The sequence below is a fragment of the Piliocolobus tephrosceles genome, chromosome 13, assembly GCF_002776525.5.
Source record: "Piliocolobus tephrosceles isolate RC106 chromosome 13, ASM277652v3, whole genome shotgun sequence".
In the NCBI taxonomy this organism is placed as follows: Eukaryota; Metazoa; Chordata; class Mammalia; order Primates; family Cercopithecidae; genus Piliocolobus; species Piliocolobus tephrosceles.
The window spans coordinates 7,627,409-7,652,649 of NC_045446.1; the positions used below are offsets into that span (position 1 = coordinate 7,627,409).

Consider the following 25,241-nt stretch of genomic DNA (forward strand, 5'->3'; position numbering starts at 1 on the left):
TTTTTTGAGACAGTCTCGCTCTGTCACCCAGGCTGGAGTGCAATGGAACAATCTTGGCTCACTGCAACATCCGCCTCCCGGGTTCAAGCAATTCTCCTATCTCAGCCTCCCGAGTAGCTGGGACTACAGGCACATGCCACCACGTCCAGCTAATTTTTTGTATTTTTAGTAAAGATGGGGTTTCACTGTGTTAGCCAGGCTGGTCTCCATCTCTTGACCTCGTGATCTACCCTGCCCTGGCCTCCCAAAGTGCTGGGATTACAGGCGTGAGCCACCACACCTGGCCAATTTCTGTTCTTTATAAATCACCCAGCCTCTGGTATTTTGGTGTGTTAAAACAGCACAAAACGGACTAAGACACCCTGCAAAATGCTGGGCCCCGTCACAGGCCGTGTAACCTCGGACAAGTTACTAAACCACTCTATCAATAATACCTAAACAGGAATATCTATAAACAGGAATAGTTCTGCTCTCTCACAGTGTTAATGCGCTGAATGAGTGAGAAACACAGATCAATGATTAGCACAGAGTAAATGCCCACAAAATTAAAGCTAATGTTTCTCATTTGATTGTCTCATTTGACATGTAAACAAGGCAGGTATGACCATTACCCTTTATAAAATAAAACATTTCTGGTTGGGTGTGGTGGCTCACACCTGTAATCCCAGCACTTTGGGAGGCCGAGGCGGGCGGATCACCTGAGGTCAGGAGTTTAAGACCAGCTTGGCCAACATGGCGAAACCCTGTCTCTACAAAAATACAAAAACTAGCTGGTATGATGGTGGTGCCTGTAGTCCCAGCTATTCAGGAAGCTGAGGCAGAAGAATCACTTGAATCCAGGAGGTGAAGGTTGCGGTGAGCCAAGATTGCACCATTGCACTCGAGCCTGGGTGACAAAGTGAGACTCCATCTCAAAAAAAATAAATAAATAAAATAAAACATTTCTTACACATACAAGATAAAGTATGTATACCGTAAATAATATTAAAACAGACACTGGGGCCGGGTGCAGTAGCTCATGCCTGTAATCCCAGCACTTTGAGAGAACGAGGCGGGCGGATCACGAGATCAGCAGATCGAGGCCATCCTGGCTAACAATGTGAAACCCCGTCTTTATTAAAAATACAAAAAGTTTGGCCAGGCACAATGGCTCACGCCTGTAATCCCAGCACTTTGGGAGGCTGAGGTGGGTGGATCATGAAGGCAGGAGATGGAGACCATCCTGTCTAACACGGTGTCTTTTAGCTGTCTCTACTGAAAATACAAAAAATTAGCCAGGCATGGTGGCAGGCACCTGTAGTCCCAGCTACTCGGAAGGCTGAGGCAGGAGAATGGTGTGAACCTGGGGGACGGAGGTTGTAGTGAGCCGAGATCGTACCACTGCATTCCAGCCTGGGCGACAGAGCGAGACTTTGTCTCAAAAAAAAAAAAAAGAAGGCTGGGCACGGTGGCTCATGCCTATAATCCCAGCACTATGGGAGGCTGAGGTGGGCGGATCATGAGGTCAGGAGATCAAGACCATGATGAAACCCCATCTCTACTAAAAATACAAAAAATTAGCTGGGCACCATGGTGGGCGCCTGTAGTCCCAGCTACTCGGGAGGCTGAGGCAGGAGAATGGCCTGGGAGGCGGAGCTTGCAGTGAGCCGAGATCGCAGCCACTGCACTCCAGCCTGGGCGACAGAGCGAGACTCCGTCTCAAAAACAAACAAACAAACAAAATTAGCTGGGTGTCGTGGCATGTGCCTGTAATTCCAGCTACTTGGGAGGCTGAGGCAGGAGAATCACTTGAACCTGGGAGACTGAGGCTGCAATAAGCCAAGAACTTGCCACTGCACTCCAGCCTGGGCGACAGAGAGAGACTCCATCTCAAAAACAAACGAACAAACAAAAAAAAAACAAAAAAAAAAACCCCCCAAGACCGGGGGTGGGGGCTCAAGCCTGTAATCCCAGCACTTTGGGAGGCCGAGACGGGCAGATCACGAGGTCAGGAGATCAAGACCATCCTGGCTAACCCGGTGAAACCCCGTCTCTACTAAAAAATACAATACAAAAAGCTAGCCGGGCGAGGTGGTGAGCGCCTGTAGTCCCAGCTACTCGGGAGGCTGAGGCAGGAGAATGGCGTAAACCCGGGAGGCGGAGCTTGCAGTGAGCTGAGATCCAGCCACTGCACTCCAGCCTGGGCGACAGAGCGAGACTCCGTCTCAAAAAAAAAAAAACAAAAAAAACACCAAAAAGAAAAACAGGCACTCATACAACCCCCATCTCACCTCAGAGTTAGTTCTGCTGCTTCTGCTTGACTGCACTCTGTGGCTTCCCCCATCTAAGGAAACCACTATCCTTGATACTGTACTTTTTTTTTTTTTTTGGAGATGGAGTCTCGCTGTCACCAGGCTGGAGTGCAGTGGCACGATCTCAGCTCACTGCAACCTCCACCTCCCGGGTTGAAGTGATTCTCCTGCCTCAGCCTCCTGAGTAGCTGGGACTACAGGCACATGCCACCACACCCGGCTAATGTTTTATTTTTAGTAAAGAAGAGGTTTCACCAGGTTGGCCTGGCTGGTCTTGAACTCCTAACCTCAGGTGATCTGACCGCCTCGGCCTCCCAAAGTGTTGGGATTACAGGCGTGAGCCACCCGCGCCTGACCTTTTTGTACTTTTAGTAGAGATGGGGTTTCACCATGTTAACCAGGCTGGTCTGAAACTCCTAACCTCAGGTGATCTGCCCGCCTCGGCCTCCCAAAATGCTGGGATTACAGGCGTGAGCCACCACACCCAGCCAGTGCTTTTTGCTAATAATGCAGATGTGAACATCCCTGTATGTCTCCTGATGAACAGATGCAAGTTTTTCCAGAACTGATTCTGTGTAGGTGACAGGAATGCACAACTTTAGGAGATGATGCTGCTGTTTCTTGAAATTCGTATGTAATTCAGCCTTCCAAAAGCAGTGGGTGGCAGTCCTCATTGCTCAGTCTACTAAGTGGATGCTGGAAGTTATTAATTTCTGTCATGCTGGTGGGTATCAGTTGTAACTTATGCAGCTTAGATCGAGCTTGCCTAATTACTAATGAGGTTGAGCATCTTCCCTTAGTTGGTCAAGGGCGATTCATTTTCCTCTTCTGTTTATTTTTGCTTACTTTCTGTTGGGTTATCTTTTCTCCCTCACTTTTTTTTTAAAAAGTTTTTTCTTTCTTTATTTTTTGAAACAGAGTCTCGCTGTGTTGCCCAGGATGGAGTGCAGTGGCATGATCTCAGCTCACTGCAACCTCCACCTTGCAGGTTTGAGAGATTTTCCTGCCTTAGCCTCCTGAGTAGCTGGGATTACAAGCGCCTGCCAATATGCCCGGCTAATTTTTTTATGTTTTTGGTAGAGACGGGTTTCACCATGTTGTCCAGGCTGGTCTCAAACTCTTGACCTCAAGTGATCCCTCTGCCTCGGCCTCCCAAAGTGCTGGGATTACAGGCGTGAGCGACTGTGCTCGGCTGAAAAGTTCTTTATGTATTTTAGATATGAGCCCGTTGTTAGTACAGTACTCTCCACAGATACATGGAGAATATGTTCCAAGACCATGTAGTACAGGGCCCTATATATACACTGGTTTTTCACCATACATACACACCTATGAGAAAGTTTAATTTATAAGTTAGACACAGGAAGAGATTAACAATAACTACTAATAAAATAGAACAAATGTAACAAAATAATGCAATAAAAGTTAGGTGAATACAGCCTCTCTCTCAAAATATCTTTTTTTTCTTTTTGAGGCAGTGTGTCATTGTGTCACCCAAACAGGAGGGCAGTGGCGCAATCTTGGCTCGCTGCAACCTCCAACTCCCAGATTCAAGTGATTCTCATACCTCAGCCTCCTGAGTGGCTGGGATTACAGGCGCCTGCCACCATGCCCAGCTAATTTTTGTATTTTTAGTAGAGACAAGGTTTCGCCATGTTGGCCAGGCTTGTCTTGCACTGCTGACCTCAGGTGATCAGCCCGTCTGGGCCTCCCAAAGTGCTGGGATTACAGGCGTAAACCACCATACCCAGCCTAAAAATATCTTGTTGTATTTCATTGCAGCTAATTGTAGCCGCAGAAAGCAAAACTGTGGATAAGCGAGGACTAACCATATGTGTTGTAAATATCCTATCCTAGTGTAACACTTGACACCTTCTTTATGGTAACTTTTGATTAATATGTTATCTTTTTCTTTTAGAGACAGAATCTAGCTCTGTCGCCCAGGCTAGAGTGCAGTGGCAATCATGGCTCACTGCAGCCTCTACCTCCCATGCTCAAGAAATCCTCCCATCTCAGCCTCCTGTGTGGCCACGACCACAGGCGTGCATCACCATACTTGGCTTGAGAGGGAGTTTCGCTCTTGTTGCCCAGGCTAGAGTGCAGTGGCCCGATCTTGGCTCACCACAACCTCCACCTCCTGGGTTCAAACAATTCTCCTGCCTCAGCCTCCTGAGTAGCTGGGATTACAGCTGTGCACCACCACACCCGACTAATTTTGTATTTTTAGTAGAGATAAGGTTTCTCCATGTTGGTCAGGCTGGTCGCGAACTCCCAACCTCAGTTGATCTGCCCGCCTCGGCCTCCCAAAGTGCCAGGATTACAGGCATGAGCCGCCGCGCCCAGCCACACTTGGCTATTTTTAAAATTTTTTGTAGAGATGAGGTCTCACTATGTTGCCTAGGCTGGTCTTGAACTCCTAGACTCAAGGAATCTAGCCTACCAAAGTGCTGGGATTACAGGCATGAGCCATCACACACAGCTAAATTGAGCATTTTTATTGGTATACAAAGTTCATATTGTATATTTACTCTCAGCATCACTCAGCCGTATTTCTTATGGCTTATCCAACCTCTCTGGGGCTGTTTCTTTTTCCTAAATTATATCCTGTAGAAGTGTTGTTACTGACGGTTTGTTAATGGTAAACTGTTTTTGTTTGTCTAAAAATGTCCTTCATTCTTAAAGATGTCCTGGCTGGGCGCGTTGCCTCACACCTGTAATCCCAGCACTTTGGGAGGTCAAGGTGGGTGGATCACCTGAGGTCAGGAGTTCAAGACCAGCATGGCCACCATGGTGAAACCCTGTCTCTACTAAAAACACAAAAATTAGCCGGGCATGGTGGCGGGAGCCTGCAATCCCAGCTACTCGGGAGGTTGAGGCAGGAGAATCACTTGAACCTGGGAGAAGGAGGTTGCAGTGAGCTGAGATCGTGCCATTGTACTCCAGCCGGGGCAACGAGAGCAAAACTCTGTCTCAAAAATAAACAAACAAACAAATAAATAAAAGATGTCCTTATTCCTTTTTTTATTTATTCAGAGATAGGGTCTCATTCTGTCACCCAGGCTGGAGTGTAGTGGTAGCCTCGACTTCTCAGGCTCAAGTGATCCTCCCACTTCAGCTTCTGGAGTAGCTGAACTACAGGCACGCACTACCATGCCTGGCTAATTTTTGTATTTTTTATAGAGACGAGGTTTTGCCACGTTGCCCAGGCTAGTCTCGAACTCCTGAGCTCAAGTGATCTGCCCTCCTCAGCCTCCCACAGTGCTGGGATCACAGGTGTGAGGCACCCGGTGTGCTCACATGTTTACTGGCTACCTTTCCTCACTGCAGCATAAGAAACTGTTCGCGGCTTATTCTCTGTGCCTGGCACATGGTAACACTCTGCCCCTGGAGAGGTTGGCGGGGGCCCATCCAGGCGAGAGGCCTTTGCTTACCTGAAGTCTCCGCAGGAAGCGCTCTAGAGCAGGCTTGCCCACAGACCGGATCTTGCTGCGGTCGAGGCGGACCCGGGCATCTGGGCGCCCATCAGAGCCTGTGGTGGAAGTGATGGTAACGAGTCCCTCGCCAGCCTCCAGCAAGACTCTCAGGATCACAAACCGGGCCTGCATATGGGCCTGCCGGGGCGGTGAAAGACAGCATTTGTAGCCCGTATCAAGTGCATGGTCCTAGGCTTGGTCCTTGGTCCCAGTTGCTCATTTATTGGCAACTGTTATTGTCATTCTCCCCCACCCTGTGGGTCCTTTTCTGCTTATTCCCCTCCCCTCAAATGCTTCCTCCTTCCTCTGCTAACAGAGAGAGCAGGCTGCCCTAGGAGACAGGGAGGCCATTTCCAGGTAGGACCTGGTGCCCATGCTCCCCATGTCACCCACCGTGATCCCTGCTGCTCCAGATCCCCACTGAGGACAGCAGCTACCCTCTCCAGGGTCCCCAAACACTTTCTCCTCCACAACTTTGTTTGTGCTCAAAAGGGGAACCAAGTAAGCATCATTATCCCCAGTTTGCAGATGATAAAACAGAGGCCCAGAGAAGTGGATGGACTTCCTTAGGGGCACACAGCTAATAAAGGAGGAGCCACAGCTCAGACCCACATTTCTGTACCCTGAATGATGTCACATCACCTCCTCAAACCACACCCATTTGATTTTGTCAAAAACTTTCTATTGCTTGCGGGATGCGGTGGCTCACGCCTGTAATCCCAGCACTTTGGGAGGCTGAGGCGGGTGGATCACGAGGTCAAGAGATCGAGACCATCCTGGCTAACACGGTGAAACCCCGTCTCTACTAAAAAATACAAAAAATTAGCTGGGCGTGGTGGTATGCGCCTGTAGTCCCAGCTACTCAGGAGGCTGAGGGAGGGGAATCGCTTGAACGCAGGAGGCGGAGGTTGCAGTGAGCCAAGATCACACCACTGCACTCCAGCCTGGTGACACAGCGAGACTCTGTCTCAAAAAAAAAAAAAAAAAGAAAAAGAAAAAAAACTTCTATCACTTACCCCATGTCCAAAGGACACAAAATGGAGCCATGGCACCAAATGGCCCTGGAGGCACCGTATAGATGCAAATCCTGGCTCTGCCACTTAGTAGCAAGTTGCTTCATCTCCTTGTGCCTCAACTTCCTCTTCTCTAAAATGAGGATAACAACAGCATCTACCTCCTGGTGTAGTGAATTCATGGAGGGCGCTTAGAATTGCGTGTGGCACAGAGTGCATCAACTGCGAGGAGTCCTAATAAAATCACCTCATCTGATTCACTGTGAAATGGTGCCCGGGCAGAGTCCTACTCCCACTTCACAGAGAGGAACTCTGGAGCTCATGAGAGTGATGTGACTTGCCCCCCAAACAGTGGAGTCTGGCATTAAACCCTGTTCGTCTGCCTTAAAGGTACAGCAGTCCCATCCTTGCACCCTGATCTTGGCGCCCACTGCAGGCTCCCTTCCACCTCCTGGGGGCCCCACCCAGGCCCCACCTGTCGCCAGTTGGAGGCCTCAGGTGTGTAGAACTCCAGAGCGAGCAGCCCGGCCCGAACCATGTTGAGCCAGTTCACGTAGATCACGTCCTCCGCATCAGCCCCCTCAAAGCCAAAGATCCTGTGAGAGGGGCAGGCAGGTGGCAGGATGGTCAGAGGCTGCCCTGTCCCCATTCCACCGGCCGCCACCACCCACCCTCCATGCCCCCAGGGCTGGCCACTGCACCGGGACAGCCCACCCCTCGGCCTTGCTGCTCTTACTCCAGCACTTCCGGGTGGAGACAGAGGTAGAGGCCCACGCTCTCAGCCCGGCACTCTTCGTAGCTGGAGGCGATGGTGCTGAACTTGCTGTCCCAGGTCTCCCCGCTCCGATACCAGCTCTGAATCTGGAAAAAGAGCTCCACTGTCAGGCTTAGGGTGGCCAGTGCCGCACCCCACCTGTGCCCACCCTCCCAGTACCCTGGGGCTCCACTGAGGCCTCCCTCACCTGCTCGCCCGTCTCTGGGTTGATCACTGTCTCCTGGTCAAAGTTGAATGCTCCTTTTTCATCCTGCAGAACACAGGGTGGGTGAGGGAAAGGCACCCCCAGCTGGATCCAGGCCTCCAGCACCAGAATCCACAGGCCCAGAGAGTGGCTCAGGAAGGCAAGCGGGAATGCAGGAGCAGCAGGTCCGTCCACACACTGATGCCTGCACAGCCCTGAGCCCTGTGATGCTGGCTGCCTCCTCAGAGCCATCAGGAACGTGAAAACCAGAGATGCCTACCCCACCGCACAGAGAGGAGAACCGAGGGCCAGACAGTCGAGGAACTTGCCCCAAGTCCTGTGAGGACCCAGATCTGGTGTCTCCAGACCCCAGTAGGAGATGCTGCAGTGGGTGGGCCAGAGAGCCCAGCTGTGCCCACCACAGGCTTCTGGTCCGGTTCCTGGCATTGCCACTCCCACTGCATGCCACGCGTCTTTCATGCAGCGTCCGTTTAACCCTCACAACCATCTTCCGAGGACAGTGCTACTATTATCCCACTTCACAGATGAGGAAACTGAGGCTTGGAGCCTAAGAGCCCCAAACTGGAGTCAGAGCACACAACCTCCGTGGACACTGTCTCTCAACACTAATACCTGTTTGCTGAGGACCTACTGTGTGTCAGGGCTTACTGTCTTCACCTTTACTCCTCACAACAGCCCACACAACAGGGGTCAGGAATCTCATTTTACAGATGGGCCAACTGAGGCTTGGTGAAGGAGCTGACTTATCCAAGGCCACACACAGCTTGGATAAAGTCTGGACAAGGCGTTTCGCCAGCCTGCTGCCTCAGCAGCTGTTCTGCGCATCCTCCTGGCCCCAGGGCCCGGTTCTAGCCCTTCCCCATCCAGGGAAGCAGCCCCACACTCCAAGAAGCAGGGCCCACCAAGAACCCCACCCTCGGAAGGGAGGGGCCACACCCCACCCCACTTCTGGTCATCTCCATGCTGGGGGTCTACATCAGCTTTTCGGCCCCCCATAAAACGTTGTCTGTGTTTCCATATTCCCTGGGTAGGTGTGGAGGGGACTCCAGTCACTCTGGCTGGCTGGCAAGAAGGGGTTGCTCTGGGGAGAAGTGGCTCCCTACGATCCCTGGAAAAGCCCAGGCTCCAGGGAACAGCAGCGGAAACAAAGATAGCACTGCTGCCTCAGATGGGAGCACCCAGAGACGCCCCCATCCCCAGTGTCTGTCCTGGGGCTGCTGGAGCCATGCCTTTATGGTGTGCTTCCTTAGCCTGAGCCAAGCAACTCCTCCTGATGTGAGGAACAGCAGCTGAACTGTCCTGGAGGGCCCTCTACACCCAGGCTCTACACCCAGGCATCTGAGCTCCTGGGACATCTTGAGGAAGGGCAAGACAGGGTCTTTTCTGCTTAAGGGGCCGTTTTCCCCACCCAACCCACAGCCCCTGAGGGCAGAGCCTAGAGCAGCTTCACCACTGGGTAGGGCAGGTTGTGGGGAGTGGAGCTGTGGGCTGGGGTGCCTGGGCTGGCTGCTGCCTTCTTACCTGTACGAAGAGCTTGCCGCTGCCATGGCCCAGCAGCTCATGCAGGCCTACTTGCACATCGAAGGAGGGCCCCTTCCAGAGGATGTACAGATCCTGCCAAGACAAGCAGAGACCTGCGCTGTCCACTGGCCAGCCCTGGCCACAGAGCCTGTCGGCCTCCCCTCCCCTGGGCCATGGGCCCATCTCAGTGCATGTACTTGGTAAAGGCCAACTGTGCTCCACCCCACAGCCCATCTCATCCTTGCAACAACCCAGGAGGAAGGGAGGGATGCCTCCCTAGTGTGACCCGAGAGGAAACCGAGGCTCCAAAGTTCACACGGTCACGTGGTTGGGAAGTGGCAGAGCCAGGACGGAAGCTGTGTGCTTTCCCCTCTACTGCTCTGGGTTGTTTGCCTTCCCGAGTCCGCTGAGGAAAGTGAGGCCCAGCCCCGACTCTCCAACTGCTGGCACCCACCTTGTCATCCTCCTCCAGAAAGGTGAGCTTCTCCCGCTGCGTGGCGTAGGCCACAGCCAGCACATTCCCCAGGGACACATTCTTAAAGCCTTCCGTCTGCCTCAGGTCATCGTCTGGAGAAGGCGGAGAAGGACCAGGAAGAAGAGGCAAGGGTCAAAGGTCACAGACAAGAGGCACAGGGCGGTTTGTGGAGAGTGTGTGTGTGGAGAGGGAGGGGCGACTCTAAAAGGAGGCTTCTGGGGCTCGGGAGCTGGGCCTGCCGACACTTACAGTTGGGGATGTTGATGCCAGCAGGGATGCCAGAGCCAGCAAAGGTGAGAACATCCAGGGAGGTGAAGTCGGGGGTGAGGAACTTGTCCTTCTCAAAGGCTGGGGGCCAGGGCAGCTCCTTCAGCAGCTGCTCTGCACTTGCCACTAGCCGCTCAAACTTGGCGCTCATGGCCTTGTTCACCACAGCTACGAAACCTGCAGGGGAGGGAGGGAGCTGTGGCTTGGCAGGGTTCCAGGAGGGCTCTCACTTCACCCTACTCCAGCCATCACGCATGTACTGAATGCCTACTGTATGCAGTCACCCTGGGCTGGCAGCTGGGGACAGCAGTGACCCAGGTCTGGGCCCTACTAGGTCAGAACCCGGACAGGAAAGCTGCAACTGCACAAACCTGTCTCCCGCTCAGGCCCCTGGGCCGCCTGCCCCTTCTCCCTGGGCCTGGGTCTAGGGGCTCACCTGAGCCCCAGCAGGCTGTGTGCTCTCCTCCCAGACTAATCTCTCTGGCTTTAGCAGGCAGATGCTCAGACTCTTCTACATCCAGTGGCTGGGGAGGATTAGGGCAGTCAGAGAAGTGGCTGAATCCTCAGGCTGGATGCCCTGCCTTGCACAGGTGGGTCCTCTAGGGAAGGGGTTGGGGGCCAAGGCAGCCTGCTACCAGCCTGGGCTGACAGCCCCGGGTCAGGTCCAGTCACAATGTCCATCCTGCTTCCAGCCACTGAGTGCAGCAGTCTGCATCCGAACCGCACTGGTGCTGAGGTCAGGCTATTTGGCCCAAGGTCACACAGCCTGGGAGTGGTGAAGCTGGGCTTAGGAGGCACGTGTCTACCTGGAGCCTGTGCCCTGACCAGACACCAGAGGCAGCACAGCAAAGTAGTTCAGAGCCAGAGTTTCCAGGTCACCCCCCAACTGGCCTCAGTGCTCACACCTGTTAAGTGAGGATAAACATCCTCATGGGGTGATGAACTCTAAATTAGTTAATATAGCTAAGCTTCTTACAACAGTGCCCCATACACTGTAAATGGTGTTTATTTACCATGGCTGTTGTTATTGTTATGGTTATGGCTGAGTGGGAGTGGGGAGAACCATCAGGGGACACTGGAAATGTGGACTTGGATGTGGGGGAAGGAACTGTGACTGACCTCCTCCTCCCCGAGGGAGTTACCTTCAAATTCTCCTCGGGAACCAAAGGGGTCACGGTAGCTCTCGATGAACCCGATGTAACTGGGGGAGAGAAGGGCAGAGGTGGAGGAGGGGTGGGCAGGAGGGGGCGGGTGGGGTGGAGCTGGCGCCTCACCTCTCCACGATGGGGCCTTTGTCCTGGATCCAGAAGCGGGAGCCCCTCTTGTGGGCCTCGATGGAGCCCTGGGTGAAGCTCTCTATATACTGGGCCAGCATCTGCCCCTGGTGGCTGTTGGCTGCATACACCTGAGGTGAGCAGGAGTCGGTCAGCCTTGTGTGAGGTCAACCCACCTCCACACCAGCTTTGCTGCCCAGAGGGCTCCTCAGCCCGCACCCATCAGCCCCCAGCCAGTCCAACCTTGGCTTTCTCCAGCTGCTCCACCACCTTCTGGAGGATGGGCGCATAGTCCCCTCGGGTCACCTGGAAAGGGCTTCCCCGGAATTCGTAGCTCTTCAGCTTGGAAGTCATCTCAGAGTCCAGGGAAGGCTCTGGGGAAAGAAGGTGTCACTCAGAGAAAAGGCCGGAGTAAGAGGCATCCCTCAGAGAAAAGGCCGGAGTAAGACACCTCAGCCAACTTTTCCCCATAGCACTCTTTCACTTTAAGATCTTCAACGGCTCCCTGTAGCCAACAGACACGAGTATAAACTCTCGTCTTCCAAAATATATATATCAGCTGGGCACGGTGGCTCACACCTGTAATCCCAGCACTTTGGGAGGCCAAGGCGGGCAGATTGCCTGAGTTCTGGAGTTTGTGACCAGCCTGGCCAACATGGTGAAATCCCGTCTCTACTCAAAATACAAAATTAGCTGGGCGTGGTGGCGGGCACCTGTAATCCCAGCTACTCAGGAGGCTGAGGCAGGAAAATCGCTTGAACCCAGGAGACACAGGTTGCAGTGAGCTGAGATCGCGCTGCTGCACTCCAGCCTGGGCAACAGAGAGAGACTCCAGCTCAAAAAAACAAAAACAAAAACGAAAACAAAAAAACCCCAAAAACTAAAAAACAAAAATATATGTATCACATAACATGTGCTTTCCATGTGTTAACTCCTTTAAGCCTCACTCCAACTCTGCGGGGAGGCAGAAATTATCATCTCCATTTCACTGATGGGAAACTAAGGCATCGAGAGCTTACGTGGATAGCAAGTAGCAGATTGGATTTAAAAAGACAGCCACATCCCAAACGTAATCAACAGTCCCACGGGGAGACAAGAGGGTGACTGGGAAGAGGAGCTATGACGATAGCAGAAGGGAGGTGGAGTGAAGTTGGGGGGCTGGGCAGCATTCCAGAACCTGGAAAAGGCAAGCGGGGGCAGGTTCCTCCTGAGACTCCAAAATGAATGCGGCCCAGCCTTGCTTTTAGACTCTGGACCCCTGCAACTGTAATAAGTTCATGTTGTTTTGTGCCACTAAATTTGTGGCAATTTGTTACAGAAGCAATGGGATGCTTACACACTATTGTATTTTCCTTGTTGTCTCTGATCAATAAAATATACTTCAAGGCTATATAAAAACAAACAAGCAAAAACAGCCACAACACTTCCTGTCTTACGTCTTTTTTTTTTTTTTTTTTTTTTAATTTGAGATAGGATCTTGCAAGGTTGCTGAGCTGATCTCAGACTCCTGGGCTCCAGCGATCCTCCTGGCTCCGCCTCCTGAGTAGCTGGGATTACAGGTATGAGCCATCATGTCCAGCTCAACTGTGACTTTGCCCATGGAGATGTGGGATGTGTTCCCTCCTCCTGAAACCAGGAAGGCTGTGACTTCAGCAGCAGGAACACCATGTGCTGAGGCCAGGTCACACAAGGTGAGCAGGCTTCCGCCTGGCTCTCCTGGGAGGCTCACTCTGGGAGCCCAGCTACCACAAACAATAGGAGGGTACCATGTGAGGTGTTTTAGTCAACAGTGCAGCTGGGTTCCAGCCAGCAGCCAGCACCTGCGTGTGAGCCAACAAGCCTGGGGATGCTTGCAGCCCTAAGCTGTCGAGTCTTCCCAGCTGAGGCCCCAGACACGGTCACCCAGCAACTGGCTGTTCCTGCTGTGCTCTACCTGCATTCCTGACCCAGTGTCCATGAGCATGAAAAGGCGGTTTTGTATCACTACATTTGGGGAGCATTTGTTCCACAGCAATAGATAATGACCCACTCAGGCAGCCCGGCTCCAGGGCCACATTCAACCACTGCCTGACACTGCATCCTGCAGTGTAAGTATAAGCCCAGCTTATATTCCAGTGAGATCAACTCCTGTTCCTCTGAACGCACATCTGCCATCATCTCCCTGGTGGAAGCTCAGATCCACCAAGCGCTGGGCACCGGGGAGACAACAGTGGATGAAACACACAGGCCCTTCTCTCGCGGAGCTTGTAGTCAGGGAAGCTACTGAGTGTGCCGATGGGAAGAGAGAAGGGCATGGACTCAGTTATGGGAAGATAGGGAAAGGTCCTGGGGAAGGCAATGTCCATGCATGGCCTAGAGGATGGGGAGGAGGTGTCCAGGGGACAAGGAGAGGCTGGAGGGGGTTCCGCATGGGAAGTGGGGAATGGATTGTGCGAAGACCTGGATGGGGCCAGGCGCGGTGGCTCCCGCCTATAATCCAGCACACTGGAAGGCCGAGAGGCAGGCGGATCACCTGAGGTCAGGAGTTTAGGGCCAGCATGGCCAAACGGCAAAACCTCGTCTCTACTAAAAATACAAAAATTAGCCAGGTGTGGTGATGGGCGCCTGCAATCCCAGCTACTCTGGAGGCTGAGGCAGGAGAATCGCTTGAACCCGGGAGGCAGAGGTTGCAGTGAACCAAGGTCGCACCACTGCACTCTAGCCTGGGCGCTCCAGCCTGGGCGATACAGCAAGACTCTGTCTCAAAAAACAAAAACAAAAACAAAAAGACCTAGAGAGGGTCCGTGAGAACTGGATGCTGTTGAGCATGGCCAGAGCACAGAGTCTGAGTGGGAGGATGTGGAGATGAAGCAGGGGCTGGGGTGCAGGTGGGGAACAAAGAGCCAGGTGGCAAAGGTCTTCATAAAGGCCTGGACACTTTTGTCCACACTATTTCCTCTCTCCTGGGAATGGACCCCAATTTCCCCTTCAGAATATCACCCCAGGTCCCACTACTACTGCCCCAAGTGCAGTTGGTTTGGAATGGGCCAGCCTCTTTTTTTGACCTGGAGCTTTGCTCTGTCACCCAGGCTGGAGTGCAGTGGTGAGATCTTGGCTCACTGCAACCTCTGCCTCCTGGGTTCAAGCGATTCTCCTGCCTCAGCCTCCCAAGTAGCTGGAATTACAGGCGCATGCCACCATGCCTGGCTAATTTCTATATTTTTAGTAGAGATGGGGTTTCACCATGTTGGCCAGGCTGGTCTCAAACTCCCGACCTTAGGTAATTCACCTGCCTCAGCCTCCCAAAGTGCTGGGATTACAGGTGTGAGCCGCCACGCCTGGCCTGAAGGGCCAACCTCATCACCTGACTCCAGGGTAGGCTTGAGACCAGGTTGAGCCAATCAGAGACCTGTCCCTTGCCAGCCCTTAGGGATTGGTTCACAGACACATAGGGGACTGATATAGAGAAACTAGAGCCATTCCCAGGCCTTATGTAGAAACTCCTGGGAGAGAAGGATCCTCTTTGTGCGGGAGTGGCAGGGCTGGCAGGACCTGAGCCACCCAGGTCCGGAAATGCCTGGGAGGGAGCAGAAGGGAAGCCTGGGGCTAAGCTCACCTGAGCCAAGCACAGAAGCCAGCCGCACCTCGTAGTGGGGCTTCCCTTCTCCATCAACCTCTTTGAAGAGCCGGGTGTTGTAGGCACTGAGGTTCTAGAAGAGACCAGGGCAGGGGTTGAGAGTGAGGTCTGGAGAGGGCAGTGGGGTGGGAGGAAGGAAAATGGGTCACCCGCCGGGGAGAAGGCATGGAGGCAAAGCAGGCTGGGCCTTCCAGGTTGGCTGGGAGGAGCGGGAGAGAGTGGGAGTGGGCAGCCCAGGGCCAACTCTCCTGCTCTGCTCGGGACACTGTGCACTTCTACTAAGCACTGACTCCAACCACTACACCAGGCACTGCATGGCCTCTGCGAACCCAGGGCTACCGGAGGTGGGTACCACTTCACAGACATGGAAACTGATCACACGGCTGGTGAGTGGCTAAGCTGGGAGCGCCACTGACACGTGGACCCCAGAGCCTCACACCCCTGTGGCCTGAGGTCCTGGTTCCTCACCCAGCCTTGAGGCTGTCATCAGGCTCTACAGCCTGGGGTGGGCAGGGGTGGTGCCTTCCCTAGTTAGCAGGGAGTAGTCAAGCAGAGACCCAGGAGTGGTCACCAGTTGTGAGGGGGCTGGGACTAGGAACTCCATCAAACCTATGCTACCTTGAGCTCCCCAACCCCAAACCTGTGAGTCCAGAAAGTCCTGGGCCAATTTGGCATCTTCCATGGTACAATTCCCAGAGAAATAGGTGGTGATTCCCTGTTGGGGAAGAGAAGGGACATGAGAAAGAGGAGTTGCCAAGGTCAGGGCTGCAGGGACGTCATCTTCCCAGGCTTCCTGCCCCTCCCTCCTTCCAGCAGCCTCTACAGCTTACCCCTCCATCTGCTTCCGGGGGAAAAAGTTGTAAAACAAACAAACAGATGCTAATTTCCAGCTTTCCTGCAGCCCTGCCCATGCCTCTCTCAGGCTGGCCCACCCCTAAGGCTTCCCAAGGTCCTCATCCCATGCAACGGATGCGGCCTCCAGAGGTGGGAAACCTGGGACCCCCCTCCTTCCGTGCTGTCCCCTCCTCAGCTCCCTCCACCTCCAGCCTTCCTCTCCTTCCCTCCATCAGCACATGGCATCCTGTGTGCAGAATGTCAGATCTGGGAGGGCATTCAGAAAGCATTTGACCCAACCTGCTTACCATTCTACAGATGACAAAACTGAGGCCTGCAGTGGGGAGCAGCATTGCCTCAGGAGTGTGAGGCAGAGCCCACTGCCTCCCCATCCCCTGTCCTTCCCTCCTTACCGGGTGGCCTCGAAGAATTCCCTCCGCTCCCTGTCCCCTTGGGGGAGTCAGGGGCCTCACCTCCTTCCCCAGTCCAAGGTGTCGAAGCCTTGGCTCCAGAGAGAACATAAGCTCCCCACAGGTCTGCCAGAGGCCCTTGACTTCTTCGGGGTGCTGCTGAGCGGCCTCACTCCCTAGGATCACCTGTTCCAGCTTTTCCTACAGGGAAAGGGAAGCCAATGGCCCAGTCACACCACCCAAACCTGCCTTCCAGAGCCTCCCTATCCACTCCCAATCTCTTCTCCCATGGTCTAAGAGATTTGGCTCGTCGTGTGGTCCGTGGACCCACAGCACTGGCAGGGCCTGAGAAATGTCAAGCCTCCATGTGTGGTGGCTCATGCCTATAATCCCAGCACTTTGGGAGGCAGAGGAGGGAGAGATACTTGAGGCCAGGAGTTCAAGACAAGCCTAGGCAACATAGAGAGACCCCCATCTCTACAAAGAATAAAAAAAAATTAGGACAGACGCAGCGGCTCATGCCTGTAATCCTAGCATTTTGGGAGGCCAAGGTGTGAGAATTGCTTGAGCCCAGGAGTTCAAGACCAGCTTGGGTAACACAGTGGGATTCTGTCACTACAAAAAATTTTAAACAATTAGCCAGGCGTCACAGTGGCAGGCATCTGTGGTACCAGTTACTCTGGAAGCTGAGGAGGATCACTTGAGCCTAGGAAGTTGAGGTTGCAGTGAGCTGTATCCGTGCCACTGCCCTTCAGCCTGAGTGACAGTGAGACCCTATCTCAAAAAAAGAAAAGAAAAGAAAAGAAAATTTAGCTGGTATGGTGCTGCACACCCATATTCCCAACTACTTGGGAGGCTAAGCCAGGAGGACCACTTGAGTCCAGGAGGTTGATGCTGAAGTGAGTCATGATCATACCACTGCACTTCAGCTTGGGTGACAGAGCAAGACCCTGTATCAAAGAAAAAATGTCAAATCTTGGGTCCACCACAGACCTGCTGAATCAGATGCTGCATGTCAGCATGACCGCCAAGTGACTTGTGTGCATGTTAAAGTCCCAGCTCTTATACCTGCTGTAAGAACCACCTCTGCCCTAGATAGGCTCAAGCCTCATAATCCTGGGAGGGATGCCCCCAGCCCAGTATTTCCCACTGTTCCTGGTGATGACCAAGAAGCTCCATTTTTGAGAGCATCTGAAAGTTCACAGAACACTTTCACATCTCGCCCTCGTTCGGCCTGCAGATCAGCAGCCAGGGAGAGCTGTGCTTTTCCTTTATACATAAAGAGGCCACAGCACCCAGTGAGGTTGGTGACACTCACAGTCATGCAGGGTGGCAGCGACAGGGTCCATGTTCTGCTCAGGGCTTCTGACACTCCAGTTGGGGCTCCTTCTACTGCATTCTCCACCCCTACCCCACCAGCCCCCATCCCCACCTTCCCCAACCCTCCCTTGGCTCACCTTGGGCAAGTTGGGAACAAACTTGGTGTCACCAAAGGACTTGTAGTTGCCCATGTTGGAGTAAACACCCGCAGCATAGACCAGGAACGCCTGAGGGGGTAGACAGGCATCAGAGACCCAGGAAGCACAGCCTCCCTGACCCCAGCAACACTCCCTCCCGAGATGCGAATGCCCCAGCAGAGCCAGTGTGGGTGAGGCTGGGAAATGTGCAGGCAGGACCCAGGTCCTGGGAAGCCCCAGTCTGGCCCACACTCACTTTCACAGACCCATTTTCACATCCCCGCTGTCTGGCCTAACTGATCTTCTGGGCAGTTCCCAAACACACCCAGGTGTTCGTCTGCCTTTGCCCTCTCCACCCCAGCACCCTCTCAGCCACCTGAGACTACTGTGTCCTTTAAGGCCCAGTTCCAGCACCACCTCCCTCTTTCTCCTGGGAGCCTGTCCTCAGCCTCTGACCTGTCAGGCCGCTGGCCTCGGAAGCATCACATGTTAGAGCCAGAGGGGCCTTAATCATCTATCTATTCTATGGCTTCTGCTGGCCCTAGATCTTCCTCTGGTAACAAGACCTCAATCCTCCTTTTGTGGGTTGGGGGGTGGGGGATATCCCTTCCCCCAGCCCCAGCGTTGGGCATGTAAGCTGGCTTGGCCAGTCTGAGAAACCACCATCCTTGGCTACAGGATGGGCACAAGGCTCAAGCTGGCTTCAGAGCGCTACCCAGGACATTTCCCAAGGACATTTCCCATTGGCAAAGAGCCTGTGTACGCCAGGGATCATCAGGCCTGGAACCCCTGGAGCTCCCCTCTGGGAGCAAGAAAAGCAAGCAAGCTGAGAGATGAAGACTGCATCCCAGTGGTAGCACTGAGTCCCTGAGTCCAGCCATGCCTGAAACTTCCTCAGGCCTGGACTTTTCAATCATGTAACCCAACAATTCTCCTTTTCACGTAAGCCAATTGGAGCTGGGTTTCTGCCACTTGCAAACATGAATTTCCCTGAATGGCTGGCGCCCACACCTGTAATCCCAAGCACTCTGGGAGGCCGAGGCGGGCAGATCACGAGGTCAGGAGATTGAGACCATCCTGGCCAACATGGTAAAACCCTGTCTCTACTAAAAATACAAAAATTAGCTGGGTGTGGTGGTGCGTGCCTGTAATACCAGTTACTCTGGAGGCTGAGGCAGGACAATCGCTTGAACCAGGGAGGTGGAGGTTGCAGTGAGCCAAGATTATGCCACTGCACTCCAGCCTGGTGACAGAGCGAGACACTGTCTCAAAAAAAAAAAAAAAAAAAAAAAAGAATTTCCCTGAAAATACTAATGCTTGGGTTGCACCTTTCTGTTTATAAATATTTCCACAGATATTAGCTCTTTTAATGAGTAAGCCAAGGCTCAAGATGGGAAGTGCATGCCTAGACTTCAAAAGAGGTAGAATAAACAGCATGTCGGCTCAGAGAGAAACAATCCAATCCCTTCATTTCCCATATAGAAAAACAAGCCGTATTCTTGTACACTCTTGGTGGGAATATAACGCAGTGAAAGTTTTTTAAAAGATGATTTAACAGAATCAGTCAATTGTAAATGTACAGAGCCCTTGACCCAGTAGTTCTCCTTCTAGAAACAGATCTGCCTCACATGTATGCACAAGTATGCTCACCATGGCACTGTTTGTAAGAAAAACAGGACAAGCTAAATGTCCAGAAATAAAGATTAAATTGATTATAGTGTACCCTGCTGTGGAATACGTCACAGTCAATAAAAAAGAATGAGGTACATTTAAATGTACCCCATTCTCCAAGTTCTCCAAGACATGGCATTCAATGGAAAAAGCAGGACACAAAGCAGGAAAAGAACATCATCTCATTTCTATAAAAGAGAAAATAAGGAACTGATTCACCATGCATATACACATATAGGTATGTAATACACAGACGGGATTGAAAAGGCTGTAACCAAGACCAGGCATGGTGGTTCACGCCTGTAATCCCAGCACTTTGGGAGGTTAAGGCAAGTGGATCACTTGAGGCCAGGAGTTCAAGACCAGCCTGGGCAACATGGTGAAAACCCATCTCTACTAAAAATACAAAAATTAGCCCGGCGTGGTGGCACATACCTGTAGTTCTAGCTACTTGGGAGGCTGAGGCATGAGAAATGCTTGAACCTGGGAGGTAGAGGTTTGCAGTGAGCCAAGATTGTGCCACTGCACTCCAGGCTGGGTGACAGAATAAGACTCTGTGACAAAAAAAAAGAGAGAAAGAAAAGGCTGTACCAGCCTCAGTGGGTTACCTCTGAGGAGGGCACAGAATGAGTGATCTTTGTGTTTTTTGCGTCTTTCTGCATTGCTGCAATGCACTAAGAATTCGTGTATTACCTGGCCAATACGTCCAAAAACAAAAACCAAGGGACAGGCAGACATTCTGCCCAGGGCCACATAGTGTGGTAGAGAAGAACTGGTCCTGAATTCAGACCTCCTGATACCTACTCTGGACTCTTTCCTCTCCTTCCCTGACTCTCCACCACAGTTTCTTTTGTTATGATCACAGCAGCCATCATTTATCTTGAAGTCAGGCACTGTTGTAAGTGGGTCATCACAACACTAAGAGGTACAGACACCCCACATGCATATTTTACAGATGAGAAGACTGAGGCTCCAGAGAGGGGAAGTGTCTGAATTTGTAACCTTTGGTCTAATCCTCCACCTACCCCTTGAAAGAGACAGACATTTGTATCCTGGTCTTTCACACCCAGATGCCACTCAGGAAATGCAGGTTGGCCCAAGAGAACTAACCTGATACTCCTCCTCGGTAAGGCCCTCAGCCAGGGCATGTTGGCGCAGCTGGTCGGGGTCCTGCGCGCGGAAGAGGCGGCTGAGCAGAGCATAGATGTAGGGGGCCTCGGGGGAGGTCTGAAGCAGCACAGCCAGGCCTCCGTACCAGGCAGCACGGGACAGGTGGTGGGCATAGAGGCGCTCTGTGGGTGACAGCAGGCGGAAGGCCTCACGGCAGTCCAGGCTAGACACGCCGATGTCATTGGGCAGGATGTACTGGGTGTCCGCCATGGGCCCTGCTGAGAACCATCACTGTCATCACAGCTGTCGTTTACCCCATACCAATTGCATACCTGGCTCTGAACTCTTATAATCTCATTTAATACTCCCAAAAGCCCACATGGAAGGGAACACTATTGTACCCATTCACCAGATATGCTAACTGAGGCTCAGAGGTCAGATGACTCACCCAAGGGGTCACAAAATACACTGGTGGACCATATTTGGCCTGTAGTCCCTAAACGTTAAAGATTGATTCTAAGGTCAGGCACGGAGGCTCACACCTGTAATCCTAGCACTTTGGGAGGCCGAGGTGGGTGGATCACCTGAGGTCAAGAGTTCAAGACCAGCCTGACCAATGTGGTGAAACCTCCTCTCTACTAAAAATACAAAAATTAGCCAGGCGTGGTGGCGGGCGCCTGTAATCTCAGCTACTGGGAAGGCTGAGGCAGGAGAATCACTTGAACCCAGGAGGTGGAGGCTGCAGTGAGCCTCGTACCATTGCACTCCAGCCTGGGCGACAGAGTGAGACTCCATCTCAAAAAAAAAATAGATTGACCTAACTACCTAGTATTACAGATGGGGAAACCGAGGCTCAGAGCCTTGCCTAATCCCACAATGGAGACATCAGCAGCAGAGATCCTCATCTCTAGGCTCCCAGCCCAGGCCCCTCCCTGCTTCCTTGTTCAGTATTCTTTTATTGAGATGGAGTCTCACTTTGTTGCCCAGGCTGAAGTGAAGTGGCATGATCCTGACTCACAGTAACCTCCGCCTCCCGACTTCAAGTGATTCTCCTGCCTCAGCCTCCAAAGTAGCTGGGACTACAGGCGTGCATCACCACGCCCAGCTAATTTTTTGCATTTTTGGTAGAGCCGGGGGTGGGGGTCTCGCTATTTTGTCCAGGCTGGTCTTGAACCCCTGGCCTCAAGCGATCCGCTTGCCTCGGCCTCCCAAGTGCTGAGATTACAGGTGCTGCGCCTGGCCTTTGTTCAGAATTCTTCACACTTTCCACTGGGCTCACAAGGATAAAGTTCCAGGCCGCCAGCTGGAAAGGCTCGGCCTTTAGCCAGGATTCGGCCCCAGACTTCCATTGCTTTACTTTTCTGCACCTCCGTTTCCTCCTCTGTAAAAGAGGGAATAACCTCAGTATTACCAGGTGGGTGCGCTAATCAGATGAGGTCGCCTGTACGGAAAATATTCACAGCAATAAATGACTTTCCTTGCACCTGTCCCATTCTCATCCCTCTAACCGCCTTTCCTCGGCCCTCCATTCTCCTACTCTCTCCCTGTGCTCCGCCAGGGAAGCCACAGAAGTTACAACCGGAAGTTACAACCAGAAGAAAACCCACTTTACAGATAGGGAAACCGAGGCTTGGAAAGGCCAACAATTTACTGAAATTCTGACAGCCCTGTTGGAACCCGGGGATTCCCCAACCCGGGGCATTCTCCCCGCCACGCCCCTTCCCGGCTAGGACAGAGTTTCCAGCCTCCCCGCCCAGCCCCGGACTCCAGAAGCTCCGCCCCAATAGCACAGCCTCAAGATTCGGAAAGGGCTGTTAACTCTTTGCTCCCCGGAGTGCTCCTTGGCCTCGAGGGCGGGGTGAATTTGGAGGAGGTACTGGAGAGTGGGCAGAAAGGGAATTATTTTGCGCTCAGTACAGATTCGCCTTGGTCCCCCGGGATGACACACTGGGATCCCCAAAACCCAGGCGCCGCGCCTCACCTGCAGCAGCTGCTCCGTTCGCAAACTCACTTCCTGCTTCCGGCTCCCCCATTCATTGGGGCTCTGCAAACCCCGCCCCCCTTGGCCAACTGCCTGGCCTCGGGGTCCGGATGGGCGTCAATACCAGCCAATAGATGCGCCGAGACGAGCTTCTCGGCTCTCCGGCTCCCGCCCCCAGTCGCTACGGGGTGGTGCGCGGATTGGCCCTGCGGGCTCGGCCTTTTGTCTGCAGGCCCCACACGCGCCGGACCGGGTACCTCTGTGCCCGGCCTGGCCGCGGCCTAGTCCCGGCAAACGGGACTGACGAGGTCACCAAGCCCAGGCCGACCCGGCGCAGGTGTCAGGGACTTGGGAATCCCCCTCCCCCAGTCCCGATCCCTCTCCCCCAGTCCCGATCCCGCTTTCCTTTGGGGTTTCACCCCAGAAGCCCCGACCTAACTCTTGCAGGTGGGAACCTACACAATAGGAGTAATGTGGCCCCCCCTGACTCTCCGGACTCGGGGCCTGGGAGTGGAGACTTGGAAGTTGCAAAGCTCTCGGTGCCGGGAATCGAGGCTACGGTCGAGTGGGCTTGGGCCAGGGCTGAGGTGGTCTCACCCGTGTTGGGGCGCGGAGAAGCGCCTCGAGTGCTTCACTGTATCACCACCCACCCGCCACGGGCCTGGAAGTAGCCGCTAAACATTGCCGAGCCTCAGTTTCCTTAGCACAAACAGGCTGGCAGTTTCCTGGGGCTTGTCAAATGCCTGATGGATGAGAAAGCCTCCGGCAGCCCCGAAAGGGAGTCCAGAGCAGAGGCGGGCCTGCAGTCCACTTTTACAGGTCTGGACGGACTCACAAAACCACGGTCTGGGTGGGGCATGTGGAAGGGCCTAGGCCTAGTGGGGAGTAGCGGTGAGAGCCCAGGGTCAGACTGGGGGTGGAGCGAGGTTGTCTGGGAGTCTTGGCTTTATAAACCGGAAAACCAGGCTAATAATTGAATCCAATTCAAGGGATATTGTAAGTTGTGATGTGTTGGCTGCAGTGCCGCTCCCTATAGTTGCACAGGGTGAGGGGCGTTTGGGTACTGAAATTCCACACAGTCTCCTTGCCACGCCCGTGTCTAGGCCAGGCAGCGTCTGCTTACCATAGACACCAGTTTCTCACCCACAAAGGTGCCCAAGGCCCTGCTTGACACAAGTGTTAACAAGCTGTTAGCTTTGATGATGACTTGTTATATGAAGTTCAACCAGTTGGTCAGTGTCCTCAGGAAAGTCACCCCTCTTCTTTCCTGTGCCTCCATTTTCATTGTCTTTAAAATGGGTATAAAGTTGGCTGACAGGTGAAGTTGAAATGTACTCAGGTAAGGGAGGTAGTGCTGTCCACTGCCAGAAGGGGACAGCTCAGGCAAGGAAAAGATCCCAGTACTCTCGGAACCCCCAATCAAGCCACGTGATCACATTTTTATGATCACAGATAACATGAGCATGTCCTGAGGTCCCTTGCTACCAGTTTGGCATGGAGGACGTCATTTAATTCTTGCAAAAATCCTGAGGTATCATCACTTTACCCATTGTACAGATAGGGAAACTGAGGCTAAGAGGTTCACTGACTCCTATACCACCACACAGTTCAGGTGTCCCTGACCCCAACACACAGATACACACACACAGTCACTCACATGGAGCAGTCTATCACCGGAGTCGGAACTCCCCAGCCTTGGCTGTTCCCCGTGGGAATGAAAAAGGGGTCGGTGAGGACCAACACGAATCAACTGTGTTACAGGTGCCCTCCATACATTCACAACCACCTGGTGAGGTAGCGACTGTTATCCCCTTTAGCATTGAGGAAGCTGAGGCTCTAAGAGCTGGCAAAGGCAGAGCTGGGACAAGACCAGGGCTGTCTGACCCCATCCACCAATACCTCTGAGTCCTCCCCAGCATCTAGGGTGGTGCCCTTTGCTGGTCTCTCCTCCTAGGGTCTGAGGTTCCCCACTGGAAATGGGATCAGAATGTTCCCCTGCCTAGGCCAGGCGCGGTGGCTCAAGCCTGTAATCCCAGCACTTTGGGAGGCCGAGGTGGGCGGATCATGAGGTCAGGAGATGGAGACCATCTTGGCTAACACGGTGAAACCCCATCTCTACTAAAAATACAAAAAATTAGCCGGGCGAGGTGGCAGGCGCCTGTAGTCCCAGCTACTCGGGAGGCTGAGGCAGGAGAATGGCGTGAACCTGGGAGGCGGAGCTTGCAGTGAGCCGAGATCACGCCAATGCACTCCAACCTGGGCGACAGAGCAAGACTCGGTCTCAAAAAAAAAAAAAAAATTTTCCCCTGCGTGGTTCCCAACAGGATCAGAAGAGAGAAATTGAAATTCTGAGTTGGATTTTGAGTGTTATGTGTTGTATGTTGAGGGGAGAGAAGCTGGAATGCTCCCACACCTCCTGCAGCATCCCCACCCTCCCCTCCGCCCCCACTGCAGCAGTGCCATGCTCTGGAAGCAAGAATCTGACCACACCCTCCTCCTCATAACATGCGGGTGCCGTCTGTCTTCTCAATAGCCCAGGTCTGATCTCCCTGGTCCCAACCAGCTGTGTGACCTTGGGCAGGTCCATCCCTCCCCTTGGAATCTGTACTCCCCTAGGCTCTGCCATCTACTGGGGACGATGCCCAGGTCAGGCCTATACTCAGAGCCTTCTCTTCGTCTCCAGAACAGCCGTCTACCTGTCTTCCTGGCTTGCTCTCCCCAGGAATGGTCTGGGGCAACCCCAACAACACGCCCACCTGTGGCCAGGATGAACAGGAATCCAGTTCAGGCTTGGCTTCCATGGCAATCAAGGCCCACCAGGCCTCAGCAACCTTCCCTACCCCCCATTCCTTTTTGCTTGCCCCCTCC

General features: G+C 53.2%; 2 protein-coding genes across 6 annotated transcripts in view; one reads left to right on the top strand and one right to left on the bottom strand.

The window, feature by feature from the left end:
• The window catches only part of DPP3 (dipeptidyl peptidase 3), a 30,754-nt gene extending 6,301 nt beyond the window's left edge, over positions 1–24,453 (bottom strand). The window contains exons 1-17 of one of the 5 annotated variants that reach the window (XM_026447664.2): positions 22,374–24,453; positions 20,393–20,667; positions 17,612–17,701; positions 16,218–16,355; positions 15,551–15,625; positions 14,890–14,983; positions 11,538–11,668; positions 11,295–11,425; positions 11,140–11,221; positions 10,457–10,544; positions 10,003–10,197; positions 9,733–9,845; positions 9,279–9,371; positions 7,740–7,802; positions 7,514–7,638; positions 7,253–7,373; positions 5,723–5,902 (exon numbers count right to left, since the gene is read on the bottom strand). In XM_026447664.2, coding sequence (XP_026303449.1) covers positions 5,723–5,902; positions 7,253–7,373; positions 7,514–7,638; positions 7,740–7,802; positions 9,279–9,371; positions 9,733–9,845; positions 10,003–10,197; positions 10,457–10,544; positions 11,140–11,221; positions 11,295–11,425; positions 11,538–11,668; positions 14,890–14,983; positions 15,551–15,625; positions 16,218–16,355; positions 17,612–17,701; positions 20,393–20,667; positions 22,374–22,425 — 2,046 coding nt within the window. In that variant the 5' untranslated portion in view covers positions 22,426–24,453. Of the gene's footprint in view, positions 1–5,722; positions 5,903–7,252; positions 7,374–7,513; positions 7,639–7,739; positions 7,803–9,278; positions 9,372–9,732; positions 9,846–10,002; positions 10,198–10,456; positions 10,545–11,139; positions 11,222–11,294; positions 11,426–11,537; positions 11,669–14,889; positions 14,984–15,550; positions 15,626–16,217; positions 16,356–17,611; positions 17,702–20,392; positions 20,671–21,591; positions 21,699–22,373 lie in introns of those variants that run through there. The other 4 variants (XM_026447663.2, XM_026447665.1, XM_026447667.1 and 1 more) reach the window with 4 other exon arrangements.
• The window catches only part of LOC111533669 (pyruvate carboxylase, mitochondrial-like), a 1,148,173-nt gene that overhangs the window by 451,427 nt on the left and 671,505 nt on the right, over positions 1–25,241 (top strand). The gene's annotated exons all lie outside the window — the stretch shown is intronic.